Source organism: Balaenoptera physalus (assembly GCF_965194825.1).
Source record: "Balaenoptera physalus genome assembly, chromosome: 10".
NCBI classification, from domain to species: Eukaryota; Metazoa; Chordata; class Mammalia; order Artiodactyla; family Balaenopteridae; genus Balaenoptera; species Balaenoptera physalus.
In genome coordinates this window covers 16,055,511-16,077,068 of record NC_138889.1, presented here as the reverse complement: position 1 = coordinate 16,077,068, position 21,558 = coordinate 16,055,511, and the positions used below count along the sequence as shown (strand labels likewise).

General features: G+C 52.8%; 1 protein-coding gene across 18 annotated transcripts in view; it reads left to right on the top strand.

Annotated features, from left to right (window-relative positions):
• The window catches only part of CEP164 (centrosomal protein 164), a 72,222-nt gene that overhangs the window by 34,871 nt on the left and 15,793 nt on the right, over positions 1–21,558 (top strand). For 14 of the 18 annotated variants that reach the window (XM_082411028.1, XM_082411033.1, XM_082411032.1 and 11 more), the window contains 8 exons: positions 6,644–7,027; positions 8,010–8,090; positions 9,972–10,055; positions 14,050–14,135; positions 15,163–15,330; positions 16,194–16,340; positions 17,926–18,063; positions 20,746–20,955. In XM_082411028.1, the coding sequence (XP_082267154.1) occupies positions 6,644–7,027; positions 8,010–8,090; positions 9,972–10,055; positions 14,050–14,135; positions 15,163–15,330; positions 16,194–16,340; positions 17,926–18,063; positions 20,746–20,955 (1,298 nt within the window). The remainder of the gene's footprint in view (positions 1–6,643; positions 7,028–8,009; positions 8,091–9,971; positions 10,056–14,049; positions 14,136–15,162; positions 15,331–16,193; positions 16,341–17,925; positions 18,064–20,745; positions 20,956–21,558) is intronic. The other 4 variants (XM_082411036.1, XM_082411026.1, XM_082411024.1 and 1 more) reach the window with 4 other exon arrangements.

Here is a 21,558-nt window from a genome sequence, read left to right as displayed (position 1 = left end):
TGGGAGTGTGCAGTTGGAGAGAAAGGATGCTGGGCACTCTGTGCTTAGTGAGCGCTTAGTACATGTTGAATAAATGAATATTTAGGAACCTGTAAAGCAGGGCCAGGTGTGTAAAGAGCTCGGGCACAGGTACACTCTTTGGAGGAGTTCTGAGGGCAGAGAAATTACCTGCCCAGAGATGAGGGAGAACTTGGAAGAGACAACATTTGACCCCGGTCTTGAAGAGTAGGGAAGTCTTAGACGTGGGGGTGGAAGGGATGTTTTAGGCAGGTGAACAGCTTGAGCAAAGGCATGAGGCCTGGGAAATGCAGAATATGGATGGGACTAGCTTCCGGAACATTCCCCCAGCAGTCCTGTTGCTTCTCATCTCTTTCCCTGGTCTGTCCTCCACTCCCACCAGAATGTTCTTCCTCCCTTCCTTCCTTCCTTCCTTTCTCCCTCCCTCCCTCCCTCCCTTCCTTCCTTCCATTTTTGGCTACGTTGGGTCTTCGTTGCTGCGTGCGGGCTTTCTCTAGTTGCGGCGAGCGGGGGCTACTCTTCATTGTGGTGCTCGGGCTTCTCATTGCGGTGGCTTCTCTTGTTGCAGAGCACAGGCTCTAGGCGTGTGGGCTTCAGTAGCTGCGGCACGCGGGCTCGGTAGTTGTGGCTCGTGGGCTCTAGAGCGCAGGCTCAGTAGTTGTGGCGCATGGGCTTAGTTGCTCCACGGCATCTGGGATCTCCCCGGACCAGGGCTCGAACCCGTGTCCCCTGCATTGGCAGGCGGATTCTTAACCACTGCGCCACCAGGGAAGTCCCAGAATGTTCTTTCAAACAAACAAACAAAACCTGAAACTCATCATGTCGTCGTAATAACTAAAAAACCCCAGTACATTCTTCTACTTGAAAAAGAACATTCCCTACTATCTGTTCTTGGTCTACTGTCTAATGTATTAATTTTTAACAATTAAGCTTTCTCTAAATATGTCCAAAGTATTCACACAACCAATAAATCATGAAGTCAACAACTCAGATTTTCCCAGACATTGAAATATTGATTGCAAGGTCAGTTAAACTTTTCACAAAATAGAAAATTCTTTTAAAGACTTTGAGCTGAAAGAGATCACTCACATTTATTAGAATGACCACAAAACTGACCAGTGAAAGAACAGTGCCCGTATCATGGATTTAAATGTTTCCTTATTATCTTTTATTATTATGTCCTTATCATCCCTTTTCACGGTCTTATTGTTTCTGACACTTACTTCTTGGTCTTGAGCTCACCTTGAGAGCCAGGGGGAAGGTCCCAGGGTGGCTGAGGTTGAGGATGCTGGCTGACACCCAGGTGTAGGTGGGCTCTCCCAGCTGACCCAGCTCTAGCCATTGGGCAGGCCCCATGTTATACTTAGACTCACTCTGTTGCCTCAGAAACTGTCTCCGTTTTTGGCTCTGCCCAGTCAGATATGTTTTGATTGTGACTTTGATGCTTTCTGCCACGTGACACATTTTCTGAGTGTCATCAACCTGATCTGGCTCTGCTTTGACACTTCCTTCTGAATGGGGCCTGGTCTGTTGGCATTAAATCCAAAGCCTTCTGTTTTTGGTTCCCTGAAATGATAACTTTATTTCTTCTCATCTGCCATTAAGACCTTATGATGCTGGTGGAATCAGTAGCTCAGGTTTTGAGCCTGGAAGGATGTCCATGAGTAGGAATGAGGTGTCAGGAGGACTCGCTGGCTTTTGGAGAAAGAGGGCAGTCTCCACAAGACTGAGCAAATTGAGAGTAGGGCTTCTGCCCTGTTCATGTCTGTGTGTCTGGAACCTGGCCTGCTCCCTGGAACTTAGGAAGTGCGTGGGTATGTTTTGCTGAGCGATTGAGTGGATGAATAGGTGCGTGAATGAATGAGCCACGCTGGGACCGGAGGGTATCCTGGCAGGTTGTGTTGTGCTTTTTTCTTCTCTGGGCTTTCCCGGGTCCTGGGTAGAGTGGACACTGGATCCCTGCGTCAGCTGGTGGATTGAAGATCCCGATGTGGATCAATCATAATGTGCTTTGACTTGGGCTAGTTAATTTTTCCTTTATAATAGTTTACAAATGTCAACAAAAAAAGGGATTTTCTTCTTTGACATGTCCTGGATTTTCAAAAGCTTCCCTTCTGATCTTTATATGCTTCTTTGGGGGAGTGGGAGCTTTTAAATGTATTTTTTCTAACCTCTTTAATATAAATAGGCAACCCAGTGTGATGGGGAGAAATGTCTGGAGTGGGAGGTGTTAAATACACTCCCTCCCCCCACCCCATCTCTAGCATCCCGGCAGATTTAGTTCTTTTTGCCACATGGAGTGTTGGGTTCCTGTGTTCTAACCTCAGGCAGGAACTGGGGCTTTTCCTGGTGGGGAAGGTTAGTGGTGGGGATGAACGGGGGTTTTAGGACAGACAAAGCTGCCTCTGCTTACCATGCCCTTTAAAATGGCTTTTGTCCCAGTTTAGAGACCTTGGGTCCTTTGAGCTGCCCACCTCTTCCCGCTCCTGGGCAGCCCCGGCAGCCTGAGATGGAGAGCTTATTCTGTGGTTTGTTTTACTCTGTTTCGCTGTCAACAATCACTTTGCTCATGATTCCATGAGAGGGCAGTAGGATGGCAAGAATGCCTCTCTCTTTCTCTCTCTCTCTCTCTCTGTCTCCTTCCCCCTCCTCTCTTGCCTTCAACTTAAACCCGTTTCTAGTCTATTACAGAATCAAAAGGGATACGTTCCTGGAACAGACACTGAGAATGGATGGGAGTGAAAGAGGGGAGGCTGAAGGGTAGGTGAGCAGGCAGCAGATGGCCTTGTAGCGCTGGTGAAAAGACCATCAGCAGATCAAAGGGGAGGGAGGGAGCTGGGCTTAGAAATAACAGGATGATGTCAGTGTGATTGGAAAGCGCTAACAACACCGGGGAGCAGTGCAAAGAACTGAGACTGACTGGGTGGGAATGAGACATGGAAAATAAACCGACTGATGTTTGGCTTGCGGGGGGGAGGGGTCTCCCCAGAACGGGATCAATGCAAGGACATGGTGTTCAGCTCCCCTGTCTCCCACTCCCGCCCTCCTGAGCCGTGTGGATTGTAGGGCCCCTGCCTTTGTGCTCTGGACCGCAGGAGGGGGATTGCAGCATGGGAGACCTCATAGCTTTTGGGGGGGTATGTTAAATATTCATGAAATGGTTCGTACAGGCACTCTCCTGCACCCCCCCTCTTCATGCAGATGGCAAAGTCTTTTTGGAAAAAAACAGCAGGAATTTGCCTTATACTCAAGGACCTGGGGCTGTGACAGGAGGAGACAGAAGGAGTGTGAGCACGGTTGAGCTGAGAGCAGAGCCGTGCTGTGGGTATGTCCCCCGGGTACCCTGCCGAACAGCGGCGCAGGAGGCTGTGCGCAGGGGCCTGGGTGTGCGTCCTGGGCCGGGCCTCAGGCCGTGGGCCCCGCGATGGAATGAGGGGCAGGGCCTGAGTTAAAGGAGAGGAGCATGGAGTCAGCTGGGTTTTCCAGACACTCAGCTCTCATTCATCCATTTGTGGATAATCCACAACAAATGCCTAGTCTCCCCCTGCTGTCCTTCCCCTCAAGACGTCCCCTTGGCCGTCTTAGTTGATGTGGGCGCAGGGAATGCAAGTTCACTTACTTTCTTGTTAGCCATGTTTTAATATTTTACTATTTACATAGACAGAATAGGATAAGCTCCATGGAACATTCTTCTTTTGAAGAATTTTAGCTTGAGAGTGGCATAGCCTGGGCCTGACATTCTGTGGTCCGGCCATATTCTCTCATGTGTAAGAATGGGAATCTCCCCCTGGATCTGGTGTCCTCTGATTTTTGATAGGTTACTTGTTTTTCCGTCATCTTGAATATTAATAGTTAACATTTGTTTAGCTATTTTCCATTTCATAAGCACTATAACAAATACTAGTCTAATCCCTGTATAATTTTGTAAAATAGATGTCACATCTCCATTTTACAGAGTAGGAACTCCTGTATCTGCATTGACCCATTTAATCATTTTTAGTATTCAGTCAACGAGCATTGACTGAGCACCTATTATGTGCCAGAAACTAGACACTGAGGATAATAGGGAGCTGATTTGGTGAGGGCAACAGGCAAGGAAGTCAGCAGTTATAAGACAGTAGTTGTTGTGAAAGAGGATGAGGAAGGCTGATCTCAGGAAGGCTTCCTGGAAGAGGCAATGCTGTGAGGACCAGTGGGAGCTTGTCAGGGTAGATTGTGTGTGTATTAAGAACGCGCATGGCAGAGCAGGGAAATGTTTGTTCACAGGCAGGATGTGTGTGTCTGGAGATGACCTCGGAGGAGCAAGCAGGGCTGGGCTGGGTGAGAAGGGCTATGGGCCGTGTGAGGAGATGTGAACTGGTGGTCCGACACCTCCTCTGTCCCCTAATCCAAGGTCTGTTGCCTTTCTTTCATCATGAGATGAGCACGGCCGGGGTGGCTTGGCTGTGCTTGCTGAGTCAGACCCCCTCACTCCCCCCGAGACACTCCCACGTCCTTCTTGGCGTCCAGGAGCCCCACAGACCGGTCATTGCGTGCTGGCCACTGCTGAGAGCCGGCTGCTGTGGGGACACCGAGGTGAGGAGGCCTGGCCTCGCCCTGAAGATGTCTCTCAAAGAGGAGGAGCTCATCCTGGCCCCTCTGCACCCAGTGACCGTGAACACTTCCTCCACACTACAGTTAGCGTGTCAGGAGGGGGGGCAGCACCGGAGGGCACCCTGCCTTTGTGCTGCCAGGGCATGAGGGAAGCCCACCCCTTCTCTGTTCAGCCTCTGCTTTTCTCCCTGGGACAGGCGTGGTGCTGACCACAGCGTCACCACCGTGTCCGGTGCCCTTTGCTTTGGGCAGTAAAGGCTCATAGCCGGGGCCACCTGGGATGTTTCACTTTTCTCCATTCTCAACTGAATTCCTTGAGGGCAGGATCTATCTTCCTATTCAGGTCGCCACGGTGGGGTTTGGCTCATAGAAGGTGCTCGGTGAATGAACTTGTGGGTCTCGTCATAAAACATGAGTTAGCGTTTACGGAGCGCTTACGGTGTGCCAGGCGCAGTTCTCTGTTCTTTACTCACTCAATGAGTGTTAACTTATTTAATCTTCCCAACAATCCTGTGAGATAGGCCCTACTATACCCCCGTATTTTAGAGGAAGAAACTAAGGCCCAGAAAAGTTAAACAGTTTGCCTAGGGTCTCTGTAAGCACGGAGCCAAGATTTGAACCTGTGTGTCCTATCTCCGAAGTCAGGCTCTGAAATGCTCTGCTTTCCTGCCTCTCTTCACCATCCTTGAAAGTTTGGGTGGGCTTGTCAGTCGGCTGCCAGACCTGCAGTGGATGGTCATGGCTTTGGGTTCCGTGGATCCTTTAACAGGCAGACAGCATGGGTGAATGGCGTGTTTGGGGCTTTTCCTTGGCCCTCTGGACTCTAGTCATCATGCTTCTTGTTGGAGTGTCCAGGGTCAGGCTTCAGGAAGTCTCAAAAATCCCTGCCAAGAAGTTGTTCACGCTGGCAGCCCAAGTTTAGCACAGATGTTTTCTGGGAAGAAGGCTTCTCTGCTTGAGCCTAGGAGAGATCGCTGGCTGTATTTCCAAGGGAGGAGTTCCTTTTTCTCTTGTGGTAGCTCTAAAGGATTTTCCTGGTCTTTACCATGGGGTTTGTGAGTGAGGAGCAGGGTGGGCAGCTGTAGGGGTGCACTGCTCCCATCTCCTTTCAAGAGACCCTGCAGAGGGGACCTTGGGGGATTAACGACCTGCAGCTTTTGAAACTTTGATCCACCCCGGCTCATGCCAAGGCCGGGCTTGTTGATGGAATGGATGGGGTGCAACGGGCCCCGGAGCAGGGCCATTTCTGCCCGACGGCTGCAGGACTGTCCATGGGGCTGAGACCCTTTCAGAACTGTGCTGTGGCCTGAGGCTCTCCTACTCAAGCCCCCTCCTTCCCTCTCCCCTGTCACAGGTCTCAGACCTGTGTTCCCAAGCCTCTCCCCACCTCCCGTATCCTCATGGGCATTTCCCCCAGTCAGTCTTCTACACACCTCACCCCATCTGGCACGTGCTGCCCAGAGGACTCACTTGATGGTCCTCCGACAGAGGAGCCTGGCTCCAGGGCTGCTTATGCAGCCTCCCTAAGGGGGAGGCTATAGGGAGAGAGCTACCCTCATTGCTATGCAAGAAGGGCACCCTCCTGAAACTTCTTCCCTGCTGCCTTTTAAAAATGAAAACCCTAGACTTTGGTACTTTTCTCTCATGCGGTTCTCCGTCATCATTGTAAACAAATATTGACTTCTGAGCCTGCCATCTTATGGTTTGGCTAATGAGGCTGGAATGAGCCAGATTTATTACTCGAGAATGTGATGGGTGGTGACAGAGTTGTATAGTGCAGTGCACTGGATTCCAAGCTCCTCAGTGGACAGGGGTCAGGTTGGGTGTATTCAGATCACCATAGAATTTCAGAGTCAGTGGAGCTGGGCTGGAGCCAGGCATCTGTGTTTTTAAAAGCTTTTGAGGTGTGGGATAGCCATTGGTTTCAGAACTGTAGGCGTCAAGGAATGGCAGCTCCGTCTTGTAGCAAGTCTCTAAACCCTTTTATTAATTCCTGACGTCTTCCTTTCTGACACGGTCTTCTGCTCCCTAGAAATCTCCAAGAACAAGCCAGCCAGAGGAGAAGAAGGACATTTCTCTGGATTCCGATGCTGCCAGCCCCCCTACGCCTGGCAAGCTCTTCAGCCAAGGTGCAGATAGCAGCCTGAGCAGTGCCGACGGCCAAGGGCAACAGGGAAGAGGGGCAAGTTGGCTCCCAGAAAAAGAAAAGAACGATAAGAATGATCCCGGGATGTCCAGGAGTGTGGCGGACCCCGGGGGCGACTCCACGGGCGATCAGCCTGCCAAAGCCAACAAAAAAGAGGCACCAGAGGACCCGGTGGATGCAAGAGAGGAGGGTTCCCGGAAGGAAGAGGCAGCAAAGGAGCCAAAGAAGGAGGCTTCCGTCCCGAAAGAGAGCAGATCAGAGGCGAGCGAAGTAAGTCACTTTGTCCCACGGGCAGTTGCTGGCTGCAGCCCTCTGCTGCTCTCTCGTGCCCTGTGCACGTTCCTCTCCCTTCATCTTTATTACTGAGTCAGGAGCTTCATTTGCAGGCCCGGCAATGGGCCGTCAACATCAGCCAGAACCCTTAATTGTGACAAATATGCCCAGACCCAGCAGGCAGTAAAATCCTGAATGAAACTCCAAACCTGCTGGCACTAGAAATTCAGAGCAGAAATTTGCTTTTCCGTTGGCACCTCCTGGGATATTCCTGTTCCTCTGGTCTCCCACTTACTTCCTCTTGCCATTTCCTGCCTCCCCCTCCTACCTCTTGACATCAGTTTGGGGTCAGTCATGGTTGCAGCCTGTGTTCCTGCAGAGGGAGGAGCCAGCTGAGGGGAGTGGGGGGACGTTTTGGAGTGTCCTGCCCCGGCATTGGTCAGTTAGGTTACAAGAAGACTCTTCACTGGTCTCTCTGGCTCCTTTGAACAACCCAAGACGCGGGAGTCTTGCTTGGTAAGATCAGGCCAGTGACCCAGATGGATAGAAGTAGGACCCAGTTGTGAGAGCATTTGGCATCTTTATTTTCCAGCCCTTAGTCCCGCCCTTCCTCCTGGTGGATGGTGAGGGAATTCATTTAAAGAGCTTTTAGCTACTTCCTGGAAAAGATACTCTCATTCTGTTTTCCTAGGATCGCATCAAACTTCCCCACTGCCGACTTTCTAACCATCTCCCACTCTGCTTCACTTGGCCCTCCTTCCAAGTGTAAAGAGTGTTGCCCATACTCAGTGGGGCTGCCCAGCCTGAGTGGGCCGGGGGCAGGTGTCCAGAGAGAATGGGGGGGGTCCACAGGCCTCTTTCAGGTTTTCCAGAAGAGGTGGCTTTCGGTTTGGGTTCAGCCCTGTGTTGGCACCGTGGAGAGTCATCACGACCCTCTGTCCTCTGCTCCGGTGACTCCTCTGTGGGTCTGTCTCCCCAGGGGTCGGAGATCAGTGAACACATGAAGGAACTACAGCCCTCAGACTCCACTGCTTCTGACCCCAAGTCCTTTCTTGGCCTGGTGAGTCTGAGATGGGGGGGCAGCAGAGTGGTGGTGAAGAGCGTGGGTTTCCGAGGTCCTGTGTTTAAGTGATTCGCTGAGCATCTCACAGCTTGTAAGTGGGGAAGTTAGGACTCAAACTTGGGTCTTGTCTAGCTCCATTTTCTCAGCCCTATGTACTGAGGATAACACTACCTACTTTATAGGTTTGTTGTGAGAAGAAAGTGGGGTAAAGAGTATAAAACATTAGCATATAAACATTAAACAAACATAGCTGTTATTACTATTACTGCTGTGTGAATTGCCTGTGAGATCATATGAGATCATTGCCTCTGGGCTCTAGCAGGAGCATTACGTGAACCTAGGAGGTTAGAGACTGTGTGTGTGTGTGTTTATGGAATCACCGAGCCATGGTGAGGACCAGTCCTCAGGCTCTCAGGCTCTGACCAGGAAGGATGCTGTGGCGTGGTATCATTTCCAAAGTTAAGACTTCGTCCTGGAATGCCAACATGCATGGTTTCTTTGTCCCAGTCCTTCCACCCAGCCTGCTGTAGCCTGGCTTCACTTGCCAGGTTTGTATCTGTGGGGAGGAGTTCGGGGTGCTTTTTGGCAGAGCACTTTTTCCAGAAACCACGGTCCATCTGTTTGGAGGAGACAGATCAAAGGCAAGGGATTAGTGGGAGAGGGTCAGGGATGAACAGTAATGATACGAGGGGGTGCAGAGGAATCAGGAGGCTGTGTGCTCAAGCCCCTCACTGAGCCACGGGCTTAGGAGCCAGATGGCAGCTGCACTGAGTGGAGTAGAACTCACGCTGAAAGGAAAATGTCATCAGCAAAGAAAACCCACAAGCTAGGAATGGGAGGCAAAGTCCTTGTTGGCAAAAGCCGTCATGAAGAATCACCGTGTCACAGAACTCTCTGAAGCAAGGGCCCTGGCCCTGCTAAAGGAGTCACTGTGTGGAGAAACGGGCTGCCCATCGGCATTTTTCTTCTCTATGGGAGCGGGTGGAGGAAGCCCCAGACAGCAGGACCAGACCTTGGCTGGGCATCCTGCCATTTATCAGGGCTGATGACAGAACTGTCCCTGTTAGCGTGCTGTCAGGTAGCCGTCCGTCACCTAGCCCAGTGGGGATCTTGGGCTTGGAGGGGGCGGGCTCGTGGCTCTGCGGCAGCCAAAGGGCAGCGGGGAGCTGGCACCTGTGTGGGCACTTGCTACCCGTCCCAAAGAGAAGCCGGTGGAGGAAGTGGCGCTAATTCATCCCCATTGTCCAGAGGGACACCTGTATGGGAAGGGGAAGGAACCAGCTGGGTGGAGCCTGGCAGGCCCTGGTGTCCAAGCTGCCCATAGGGCTCCTGGGCACTTTGGCCTCCTGGTTGGGCACCAGGAGGGAGAGACAGCTGGAAAGTGACATGCTTTGCAGCACATGTCACACAAAGAGCTTGGGCTTTGGAGTCGGCCCAGGGCACTTCTGACCCCCAGCCCTATTGCTTACCAGATGCGTGACCTTGGACAAATTACTTGGACTCTCAAACTGCTTCCTCCGTGAGATAAGAATAAGAGGATCAGTCTCATAGGGTTACTTTTTTCCCTGTAATTTGATTATGAAAAATTTCAAACATACTGAAAAATTAAAAGACTTTTACAGCGAATAGCCTCATACTCACCACCTAGAGTCTACAGTGAACAGTTTACATTACTTGCTTTGCCACATACCTTTCCATGCAGTCGCAGTGTTAATTTTGAAGGTGAAATTAATGAGTAGCTGTCGGAGTGCTTGGTACAGTGCCTGGCATGTAGTAGGCGTCTTTCTGGAAGGTGGGGGTGGAGGAGAGGCCCTGTATCCCTGGTGGGCGCTGAGCATGACAGAGGAGAGCTGACCTTCCCGTCTCTACCATCTCCAGGACTTCGGTTTCCACAGCCGGATCTCGGAGCACCTGCTGGATGTGGACATGCTCTCCTCTGTCCTAGATGGAGCCCGCTGGGAGGTGAGTCTCTCTAGGGCTGGGCTGGAGCCTCACTTTTGAAGATAATCAAGAGCTGAGTCCTGCCCCATCCCAGGGTGCATTTCTGGGAGTTCTCTCCCTTCTGATTCCTTAAGGCAAGGCCCTGACTGTGCCTGTGATGGGGCTTCCGACATACATGCTCTGTTGCTGCCGTGAATTAAGTCATTCCGTGTCCTCCACCCCCGTATATTTATCTGTTTATCCAGTCACTTAGCAGCTGAGGGCCGACCACTTGCTCCCGTGCAAAGCACTGTGTAGTTTGTGGGTTTCAAGGCACCTCCCAACCTGGCCCATCCAACCTCTGCAGCCTCATTCTCAGCCCACCTCCCGTGCCCCGGCTGTGCCCACCACTCGCCATTCCCCTGGGGCCGCACCGTCCACCTCCTTCGCCACTCTGCCTGCTGGGCTGCTTTTCCTTCTGTCCCGGCAAGCTCTTTCTTGGTCTTGGAGGTCCACCTCTGACGTCACCTCCTCCAAGCACGATTTATCGTTCCTTCCCTTTGCTTCCCTTAGTGCTGCTTCTTTTGTTTTATGGTTCTGTGTCTCCCCTGCCAGATGTAAGCTCAGACACAGACCTTGTCCTTAAGGAGCTTGAAGCCAAGATCATTTTTGCCTCCTCTGTAGGGTTGTTGAGAGGAGAGAGATTCTGACATGTGGTCTTTGCAAGTTTGAGCGGGCATCTGGTTTGGGTGAAACAAACAAGGTATTTAATGTGAATCAGGCCTGGGTGCCCTTAGTGAAGCGAGTCCTGAGACAGGATAGAGTTACAAGGTCGATTGCATTTGTGCCTGACATGTTCTTCTTGGTTCTGCTGGACCTTGGTCCCCACCGTTTGCAGCACTGGAGGTCTTTAAAGGCACAGGCAAGGCCAGGTGGTGTTTGTCAGGAAGGGTTTGGAGCAGGTGATTTGTGAGGCACCTTACTGAGTTGGCCGGGCAAGGTGAATTTCCATTGCTCTGTCTCCAAAATCTGGCCAGTATTAGAATACTTGGGGGGCTTTAAAAAAGACAGATTTCTAGGTCCTGCCTAAGACCTCATGAGGCGAGCAGCCTCTTTTTGGGCCATGCCACTTGGTATAAAGCAGTAGCAGGGCCTGGCTTGCATTTGGTTCTCAGGAGGCACCCTCTGAGGCAGCCGCCCTGGCAGAGGGGGCCATAAGCTGTATCTCATGACCAGTGTAGAGCAGTGCTGGGTGCTCAGGTTGGCTGACCGCGTGGAGCCCCTTGCGAGATTGTGTCCGCCTCTCACTTCAGGGCATGGAGGGGCTGAGCAGGGAGGTGGAGCTGGAGGGACAAGAAACAGCCTCTTTGTGGGACGGATAGAACCATAGGTACAGTCCCCTTTGTCTTTCCGGGGGGGCACTTGTCCATTTTCCATATTCTCTGGATCTCTCCCAAGGCCAGGGCCAGTGCAGAGGCTTAGAACTGAGCTAAATTAATTTTTGTTCACTTAAACATTTTTGATGCATCTTTATTGAGATCTAATTGACATAAATAAACTGGACACGTATAAATGGTACCATTTGGTAAGTTTTACCATATGTATACACCTTTCAAATCACCACCACGGTCAAGATAATGATTATAATGAATTACAAACATGATGAATTTTATAATAGGTTACAAAAAATGACCATACAATTATTTCAAATAATACAGAAGGTCAAAGTCTTCTGCTTCCTGCAGCCTTACTCCCTCCCGCAGGTCGGGACTGTTAGCTTCCATTAACATTTTTCATGTGCCTTTCCAGAAAATTTTCTGTACACATATAAGCATGTATTTATTTTCTATTTGTTAATCTTTTTTTTCCCCACAGAAATTGGAACTGTGCTATAAAAACTGCTTGGCAATATGCTCTTCAAATTCGAGAATAGACCCTTAACTTATTTCTATGCTATTTCAGATCTGCCCTACTCCTTTTATTGGTTGCATAGCATTCTGCTTTATGAATGCGCTGTGACTTACTGGGATTTATTAAACTGAGGACTGCATGATAAAGAAAAACCAAAACCCCGGAGCTGAGTTGAGGTTGGGGAAGTGGTGTCTTGAGCAGTCTTAGGCCGGAGGCTTAGAGTGTGCTTGTGTCTCCCCTTTCTGAAGAGTGCCGATATGCCTGATTTCTTTGTCTGGTTCCTTTGACTCCCTTTCTGGGGCAAAAATGTCTAGGGAGCAGGTAAAAACTCTGCTCAGAGGACCTCTGTCTGGGTACTACCCAAGGTGTCCCTTATTCTCTAGCTGGGGGCTAGTTGAGTTTCTAGCAGAAATATGGAAGGTGAAATAAGAAGGAAATAGACAGGCCTTGTCTGTAGCTTGTCCTTTCTGATTCAGGGCTCAGTCCCCCGATATTTATTACAATCACTGCACTTTGTTACCCGTCTTATATTTTAGTTTGTGAAATAGACTGGCCTGTGTGATTGTTTTTGTTTTTGTTTTTCCTTGAAAAGAGAGAGGGGGAGCTGTCTGCTGAGCTTGTTGTGAATCGTAGGGAAGACGAGTTGTGAGTTGAGCTCTGGAAGGGAAGGCGGTGGGGTGGGAGAAGGGCGGCCCGCCCCGCCATTGTCTGCGGGCTCTGCCCGGCTGATGCGATTAGGAGTGGCAGCGCTGGCAGGGAGCCCTTCTGCTGCGGGCACCAGGAGGCACTCCCAGGCAACATTGCTATTTTTAATGTAATTTGGGGGAGCTGGCTTGTAGTTCAGACCCATCCAGATGGCAGAGTCGGCCACAGCTGCCGGGGCTCAGGCTGCCAGTGGAGAGGTGTGGGGGGCTGGGGGCATGGGGCTGGGGACACGGAGGTGTGCCAGCCCGGCCGGAGCCCTGCTGGGGAAGATGGAGTGAGCCGTCTCCTGCCCCACCTCTCCCGTTAACCCTCATGTCCCGGAACAGACAGGGCTCCTGTCAGCGTGACAGAAGGAGTGCAGGCCCTAGGATGGGGACTGACACCGGCGACGCTGGGTTTCTTTTGTGTTTTGTTTTTCCTCAGGCTGGGGAAGAGGAGAGGGGGTGTGAGGAGAGCTGGTGTTTGTGGCATGCCTTCTTTTGGGCCGGAGTCGGGCTTTATGTACATGATCTCATTTAATCGTCACCAGAAGACCTGTGAGCTGTGGTTTGCTATCCCATTTTGTAGTGGAGGAGGTGCTAGAACAAAGGCTTGAGTCCAGGCTGACTGCCCTACTCTACCCACGTGACCTCACCCCTGCAGAAAATATGTGAATGTATCAAGAGTAGTCCTTTTTCACCAGCTTGCTAAATTTGCCTAGACACCTAAGCTTTAAAATGAGATCTGGGGTTGGCTTTTTTTTTTTTTTTTTGCGCTGTCTGGCTGGTAAAATCCCTGACTAGGAAGGGGGCATCATTGTCTACTGATGGGACCTGGGTGTCGGGGGAGCAAAGGAGCGCCCCGTCTTCCTCCCTTCAGGTGCCCACACAGTGCCCTTCTCGTCTGGAGTACAGCTCTCTGTCATTTCACCAAGTCTCCATCTCTCCAGGGTCCTTCCTCTTTAATGCACTTGTCTGCTGTGCCCAATCCTGCTCACTTAATTTGGGCATCCCCGATTATCACTGGCACTGGTGGTCTGGGGCCTCTGTGGATCTGGGGTGTTCATGGATGGCTCCGCTTTGTGCAACTGGCAGTGAGGGGTTTCCAGCTGCAGAAGGCAGAATTTTCCTTTTCTTAGGTGTTCTGCTTCAGCCTCTGGCTTCTGCCTCTGCCTGCAGTGGCTTTGGTGTCTGATTCATCCTCCCCAGGCCAGCAAGGCTGGCCCTGGGAGCAGCTGTGAGCCTGGGGGCTTAGCCAAAGCCCCAGGGCCTTCACTGTGCGGTAGACGACCTTCTCTTCTGCATCCCGAGTGGTCCTCACTCACCAAGAGCCACCTCTCAGTGCTTCCCCCTGGCATGAGAGTCAGTTGGAGGATTAAAGGACCCAGTGCACACCCCCCAACCCCCCAAAGTATACACTTTCCACTGCTACTTGCCTACAGGCCCAGAGGTTGGGAAGAGAAGACAAGGATGCCTGCCAGTCCAGCCAAGATGAGCTGCAGAGCAAGAAGTCCGGAGGCTCGGAGAGGTATAGTGCGTGGGAGGCCACCCTCAGGGACTTTGGGATGGTGTGGACTTGGGCAGAATTCCTGGCTTTGGTCTACGTACCTCAGTGTGCTCCTGCCTGAAGGCAGATGGTGAACTGACTGGATGGCCTTGCAAAGTCTGCGTGTGTGTGTGTGTGTGTGTGTGTGTACGCAAACCAAGTCAGGAGTGGGAGGTACTGCTGGAGCATATGGGGGTACTTTGTGCCCATAGCACTATTGTGGGGACAGGGCTCTGTCCTTTTCATCAGATTGGATGAAGCCTTGTGTGTCCCTGCTCGTGGGCCAGGTCTGGATAGCCTGCTCGAGGTCCGGGGGACCATGTTAGAGGGTCAGTAGTGCAGCTCAGACCTTACCAGGCCTTACCACAACAGAAATGGCTGTGGCTGTGTGTGTGTGTGTGTGTGTGTGTGTGTGTGAGAGAGAGAGAGAGAGAGAGAGAGAGAGAGGGAGAGAGTGAGAGACAGGAGCTTCCAGCTTCTCAGGCCTGAGCCCATGATAAGAGAAGGGCTGCCACCCTGGAAGGGGAAGGGGGTGGTCATTCTACTTTTTGGACCTTGAAAAGCTATCAGCATTCTGACTTGAAGCTACAGCTCCATGCATTGTCTATAGTCTGACTGTTTGAGTCTAGCTTCTCTTTCTCTCCCTCTTTTCTGCTCATTTCTTCCATCACCACCCCCCGCCCCCAACACACACACACACACTCTCCCCGGCCCCAGTGATGGCAGGAATGCATATGCCTGTGCGCGTGCCCAGCTCTCACTCCTGGGCCAAGCAAATGCAGCCCAGGGACCTGGGAAGGCTGAGTGTAGTCCAGGCCAAGGGAGAGCTCCGGAGGGAGTTCCTTCGTCCTGCTTTTCTGGCTGCTTTGGCCTCCGTGGGCTCTCCATGGAGGTGGGGCCCCGGCTGGGGTCCAGCCCGCAGGAGGCATGGACCTTGGTCCCCGCACTCCACTCCCCAATTCTCCTGCTGCTCTCTGAGCGGAGGCCCTGACTCTGCTGCTCTGCCCAGGTTATCTCCTCCTCTTCTGCATGGGGAGCGGCTCCAGAGTCCCCTTCACAGCCAGGCCAAGGATGAAGGGCCTCCGCAGCCCCTGGAGGAGCAGCCGGAACGGAAGGGGGCAGAGGAGCCTGGGGAGGGCTCTGCAGGCAGCCCCGCGCCCCCTGGTCCCCTGCAGAGGTAAGGGTGGGCTGGAAGCCTCCCAGGGTGGGCGTGGCGGGCCTGGAGAGGTGGGGAGAGCAGGGGGCGGGGTTGCAGCCTAAGCAGCGGCAAGGGACGTTTCTGCTTAGTGTTTCACACAAGCTAGAGAGTTAGGAAATCTGCCTCTTCCTCGTCCTTGGCCTACAGCTAAAGTCGGGGTGCACAGTCTGATTAGGGGAGCTTAGAAACTCTGGAACTAGGACGTATGTCTTCTGACCCAGCTGCCCTCCTGCCAGGGGCCGGGGCAGAGACTGCTGTCACCCCGGACTAGGCTGTTCCTGCCAGGGGGGCCATTTCTCCTGGTGCCCACCTGCCAGCCCCCTCCTTCCCAGCAGCCATCCCACCGCTAGTCACTCAGCAAGCCTGTGGGGAGCCCTGCTGGGTGCAGGGCCCCGGGCTTCCCTGAGGCCTGCTGAGAGGACCTTCACTCCCTAGCCTGCTCCAGAGCCGGTGTAGATTTGCTAGTTTGTTCCCCTGGCAAGAGGAAGACGCTGGTCTTAGAGCTCATCTGGTTGGAATGAGTCACTGGGGGAGGCTGGGCAGCAGTCGTGTTTAGTCAGCAGTATCCACGGATCCCCTGCCATGTGCAGAGCTTCTCCTCGGTGCCGTAACCATTCTGCATCCCACCTGGGGCACGGATCTCTGGTCCTTCAGTGTAAACTGCTCGGGAAGAGGCAGGGAGGGGAGCTGGGATCTGAGACCTGAGATAGGGACACCACAGCTCTTGCCGGGGCCGCTGCCTCCTTCGTCCCCATCACAGACCTTTGACCCCGAATGGGGTACACCCGGAGCCTCTCACCTTCCTCTGGCTTTAACACAGTTGCTTCCTTGTTGCTGTCAAGGGAGGAGATCCCAAGCCCACCTGCCGCCCACGAGAGGGGCGAGGAGCAGTGCTCCCAGGCCGAGGGGCCGGGCCCTGGGCAGGACGAGGCCGAGGAGCCCGAGGAGAAGGTGGTGGTCAGCCCCACCCTGCCAGTCTCTCCAGAGGTGTAAGGGCCAGTTTTCATGTCTGTCCCTGTCCTCCACTGTGTGTGGGTTGCTTCAGTGCCCATCTGGTCTTGGATGGTGGGGAGGGGATGCTCTGGTTCCGGCTCAAGGAGTGGAGTGGGGGGAGAGTGAGTGAACCCTTGGTTCTGCGTGCAGCCCCCGGGGCTCCCCTGGTCAGCACCTGGGGTACGAGGCTGGAAGCGAGGGGGACGGGGTAGGGTATCTCCTGGGTCATTAGCAGAAACCTGGTAAAGCGTGTTTTCCCCTCTACCAAGCACTGTTTTTCTTTGAAAAAATTACTGAGGTATTTATATACATGAAAGTACACACATCTGAAATGTCCAAGTCAGTGAGTGTTTACATACATATACACCGTATCACAACCACCCAGATCATTTGCAGAACATTTCCATCCCTCCTGAAAGTTTCCTCAGGCCTCTTTCCTCTCAGTCCACCTGCCCTAGGTCACCGCTATTCTAGCTTCTGTCCCATAGATTCGTTTTTCCAGTTCTCTAACTTCATATGAATGGAATTATCCAGTACACAGTATATATCTTTTGTGCCTGGGTTCAAAGCTCACTTGTGCTGTTGCACCAAGCACTTCTAAAACTTAGAAACCTTACCGCTCTCCTCCCCTTTCTCACCCCTTTTAGAGATAAGGAAACTGAGGTTCAGGGAGGTGAAGTGATTTGCCCAAGGTCACATCGCCAGTCGGTGGCAGAATTAGGACCTGAGCCCTCTAGTCACCTGAGCCGTCGACTTCTGACTCTTGCTCTGCAGCCACCGTGCCTTTTCTCTGCATGGAGAGAAACAGGTGTCAGGGTGATACAGTTTTTCCTGTCTGTGAACTGAGCAGTACAAAAGAATTAAGCGTCCTCAGGATTCGGGCTGACTGTTGAGCAGAGACAGGTTCACGCACTGATTACTCACAGGAAGCGTCACCGAGAGCTGGTGGGGCACGTGAGTGCACAGTCTCATGTCATCGCTGTAGCGCTGCCGGAGTGATGTAGGGAAGGGGTAGCCCATTTTTGAGGTGGTGGTATATCCCACAGTGACAGCTGTGCCCCTGAGGAATGACATAGCTTTCCCAGGTCCCCTGGGTGGCTGTGGACAGCCAGATCAGGGTGCTTTTGATGAGGAAAGGAGGTGAGTGGGGTTCAGAAACAGGACCCTCTGGGCAGAGGTCAGAGGGCATTTTCCCAGGGCTTCTGGAAGAGAAGCTGGCCAGTGAGGCTCCTCCTGGCTGCCTGGGCTGATGAGTCCCCTTCCTTTGTGTTTCTCCTCCCATCCCAGGGAGGCTGCCCCTGCTGGGGGGGCTCTCTCCCGGACCCCACAGTTTCAGTTTACACAGCGCCCTTAGGAAATGTCTTCTGTTCCTTTCCTGAGTCTTCTCAGCCTCCATAACTTCCTTGTTATTAATCTTTACAGCTATGTTAAGAATCGATTGATTTTTCTGGGATTCGTGGGGAGTGGTTCTGTGTCTGTGCCTCATTTGTATCCATGGGATTTTAATTTATGGAGGTGACTGAGTGACAACACAGAGAGGCCAATTCCACTGAAAGAAGAATTTATTCCTTATATTTCCAGAGAGAAGAGGGCATGCCACGCCAGGTGGGGCCACGTGGGGAAGGACCAGAGTTGGTCAGGAGGCCAAAGAGGCGAGAAGGAAGAGCGTGACCCAGAGCCTTTATTGGGGTTTTCGTGGGAAGCAATGGGCGAGGCAGGGTAAGTACCCTGAGCGAGTGGAGAGGTGGAAAGTTTGAATAATTTTGGAGGGCTCTGGGCCTGGTCTCTAGTTACCTAGTGCCTGGCCCTGGGTGATTTTGGGCGTAGGAAATAGATCAGGAGATGGTAGGGGGTGTAGGGATTGGTTGGTTTGCATGTGAAAGACATACTCCCTTTGCTGTCTGTAAGGATTGGCTGGTCTTGGGGGGGGGGCACCCTCTCCTTGACCAGCCAGCTTTTTCAGATGCCAGAACATCATGAAATACAGAAAATAAAAAGCATGATTAGTAGAGTCTGTCGCCTGCATAGATATTGTCAAGTTGAATCAGGAGGAGTTAAGAGCAAAGGGCAGGTCAGGGAGTGCAGGCAGGGCTGGCAAGCAGCCGCCGCTGTGCGTGCTTTATGGCCGGAGGCCTGGGTCTGGGAAACAAGGATACCCTTCCGTTTGTCATCCCAGCATCTTCCATGAAGTGTGTATAGAGAGAGGGTAAATGAATTAAGACAACTGGGTTGCAAGTGAGCGGAGACAGGATCCCTGATAGTGATCTGAGTTTTAGTGGTACCCTGGCCATTTCAGGGCCATGGGTATCATATCCTCCTCCCTCCCTGCCCGCCTTCCCTCCTTGCTTTCCCTCATGTGGCTCGGAGTAACTTGGTGGCCAGTCTGAAAGGACGATGCTCTTCCTGAGCCTCCTCTTGGCCACCAACTGTTGCAAACTGGGTCTCACTGATGCTGATACCTGAGGAGTGGCCTAGAAATCGGACCTGCCTCTTCCTCTGCAGTCTCCAACTGCCCAGTTATCTCACAGATCTTTCAGGCTCACTGTTTGACCGCCTTGGACCTAAGCTGGGAGTTTGGGATACTCGATCTTTAAAACAGGGACACGGAGAAGAGGCCCACTGAAAAGCAGCCCCATTTGCCTGTGTGCCAGGCGTGCAGGCAGGCTCAGTGGTGCGTGCAGCCCGGGCACACACTGGCACGCCGGCTGATGCCCCATCTCTCCGCAGCCTCTGTCCCCAGGGCTCCACATAGCTACGTAGCCCACAGGGGAGAGAGACATTAAAAGGTACCATCTCAGGGAAAAAAGATGTTTTCAGCTCAGGTTGGAAATGAGTTGGAGGGTTGGTGAGACTGAGAGCTGCGGGGGGAGGCTCTTTCCGAGGGTGAGATTCTCAGAGGAGGTGGCGGCCACATCTTACATCTGCGTCAGTCGGGCGGGGACAGGGGACTGAGAGGAAGCTGGGAATTGGAAGCGGGGAGATGGGCTTGGGAGCAGAAGAGAACTGAAGGCAGAATTCAAGAGTGTTTCTGGTCTGAGTCATGATTTTAGGAAAGATCTTAATGATATTTCAGAGATGTCAGTAGCCTTTTGTGTCTTCCTTCTCTCTCTGGCCTCAAGGGGATGAAATGGAATTCCAGAGCCCTTGTTTACTTCTGCTGTTCTAATCTGATCCTGCCCGCTGCCTTCTGTCGGCTGCAGTGTGGGAGCTGAGTGAGGAGGGGGGTTTACATCCCCAGCGGTGGACGGGGGACTGGCTCCCCTCTTGGACTCTGGGCCCTCTTGTCCTTGATTTGGACCACGCCCATATGCTGTTGGGGTCCACTGGGCCACCGTGCCAGGCCTGCCGCAGCTGGAGCACCATGGGAGAAGATGGTGGTTGGGTGGCCAGACCAATTTCTGATGTAAGATTTAGGGACCTGGGAATGCCAGCATGTCCTGGCCTTTAGGAAAGCCACTCTGGGAGGCAAAACACTTTATCCCGCTTATGCTTTCATTGCTTAAAATGTTCTTGGGGTTTCTCTTTGGGTATTTCCTTTAAGAACCAGAATACAAGCAACATAACAGCCTTCATTATAAACATCTCTTTAACCGATACCAGTGTTCCTTATCTTACCTTATGCCTTATGCATCCAGGTTAGAATTTCTTTTGCACATTTCCAAACAGTGAATTCACTCTAAGCGGATGAAGCTGTGGCATCATCGGGGAGATATGGAGCCTGGCATTCTGGTTGTGCTCTTGCTACTGTCTTTGGCTTAGGGAAGGGTCTCCTGCCCGGCTCCCTTGGCAGAGTGGGCAGGACGGTTTCCCATTCCTGGGCCTCCATGGACTATTCTAGGTCTCAGGGCTAGGAGTTCTAGCAGCGAGGAGACATGCTGCTGCTTCTCCCGCTGGCTCATACACACTGGCCTCTGTTCAGTTTGAGAGTCAGAGAGCAGCCTCTGGGGACTTCCCAAACCGCGGGCATGAGCCTCAAGTAGCAGGGAGAGCCCTGGTAGGGAGTCGGAAACAGGGCCATGAGCCACTCTGGGGAGGAATCCATGAGGGCCGGAGCTTCGCTCTCTTCCTGCTGCCGCCAGCCCTTGAGCCACACAGCTTGGGTGTTCACTCAGGCCACAACCTACCAGGTCCCCTGAGAGCCTCCTACGGGCCACCCTCATCCCCAGGCCCTCGGGGCCTTTGACAGCCCCCGTGGGGCTTGTCCTATAGAACAAATGCTGCCTGTGTCTTCGAGAGGGTAGCCTTGCCTCCCGCCCTTGGGTACCTGATTTGCACTTACGATTCCTGACCCTGGGCCCTCTGTTACGGTTCCGTATGTGCTGTTCTGTATCTGTATAAATCCTAGTGCCGAAAGGTGGGTGGATAGTAAACCTAGTGAAATGCTGCTTCCACCCTTGGCAGGCGATCTACAGAGCCTGCGGCTTCCCCAGAGCAGCTCTCAGAGGCTGCACTGAAGGCCACGGAAGAGGCGGTGGCCCAAGAACTCGAGCAAGAGCAGAGCTGGCTCCTGGAGTCCAAGCGAGAGAAGATGCAGCGGCTGCAGGAGAAGCTGTGGCAGGAGGAGGAGGCGGAGACCCTGCAGCTTCACCGGCAGAAGGAGAAGGCGCTCAGGTCCCGCCCCGCCCCCAGCCCAGCCACCCCGGCTGTGCAGGGCCACCCTCCTCCCGCCCTGGCAGCCACGGGGATGCCCGGGGCCCCTCCAGGACTGCTCCTCAGTGGCCCGTGTGGAGCGGTGGGCTCCCTGGCCAGGGCTCGTGCCTCTCCTCTTTTTGGGGAGGACTTGGGAGGCGTGATCATAATGAGGGTAGCTAACATTTTTTGAGAGATTACACTGATCCACATGCTTTATATCTATTAATTTGTTCGGTCCTCGGAACGGCCCTTATGAGGTGTCGTCATCAATTCTGTTTTGTAGCATCTATAATAGAGACAAAGAAACTGAGGCACAGAAAGGTTACGTAGCTTGTCCCAGGTGTGGAGGCTCGTAAGCAGCAGAGCCCGGATTAACCCAGAGGCTTTGTCTCCGGAGAACAACTGCATCGTCCTCTCTCTTGGGAGCCAGGGCCCTGTTGGAACCCAGTGAGATTGGGAGGGACCACGTGACATGGTGTGAGGTGCTCTCGGACCCAGAAGTTTCTATGTGAGTTCCTACTCTTTGAGTAGCTGTCTGCGAGGCCCTAGACAAATGCGACATGTAAGCCTGGGCTGGGCCTG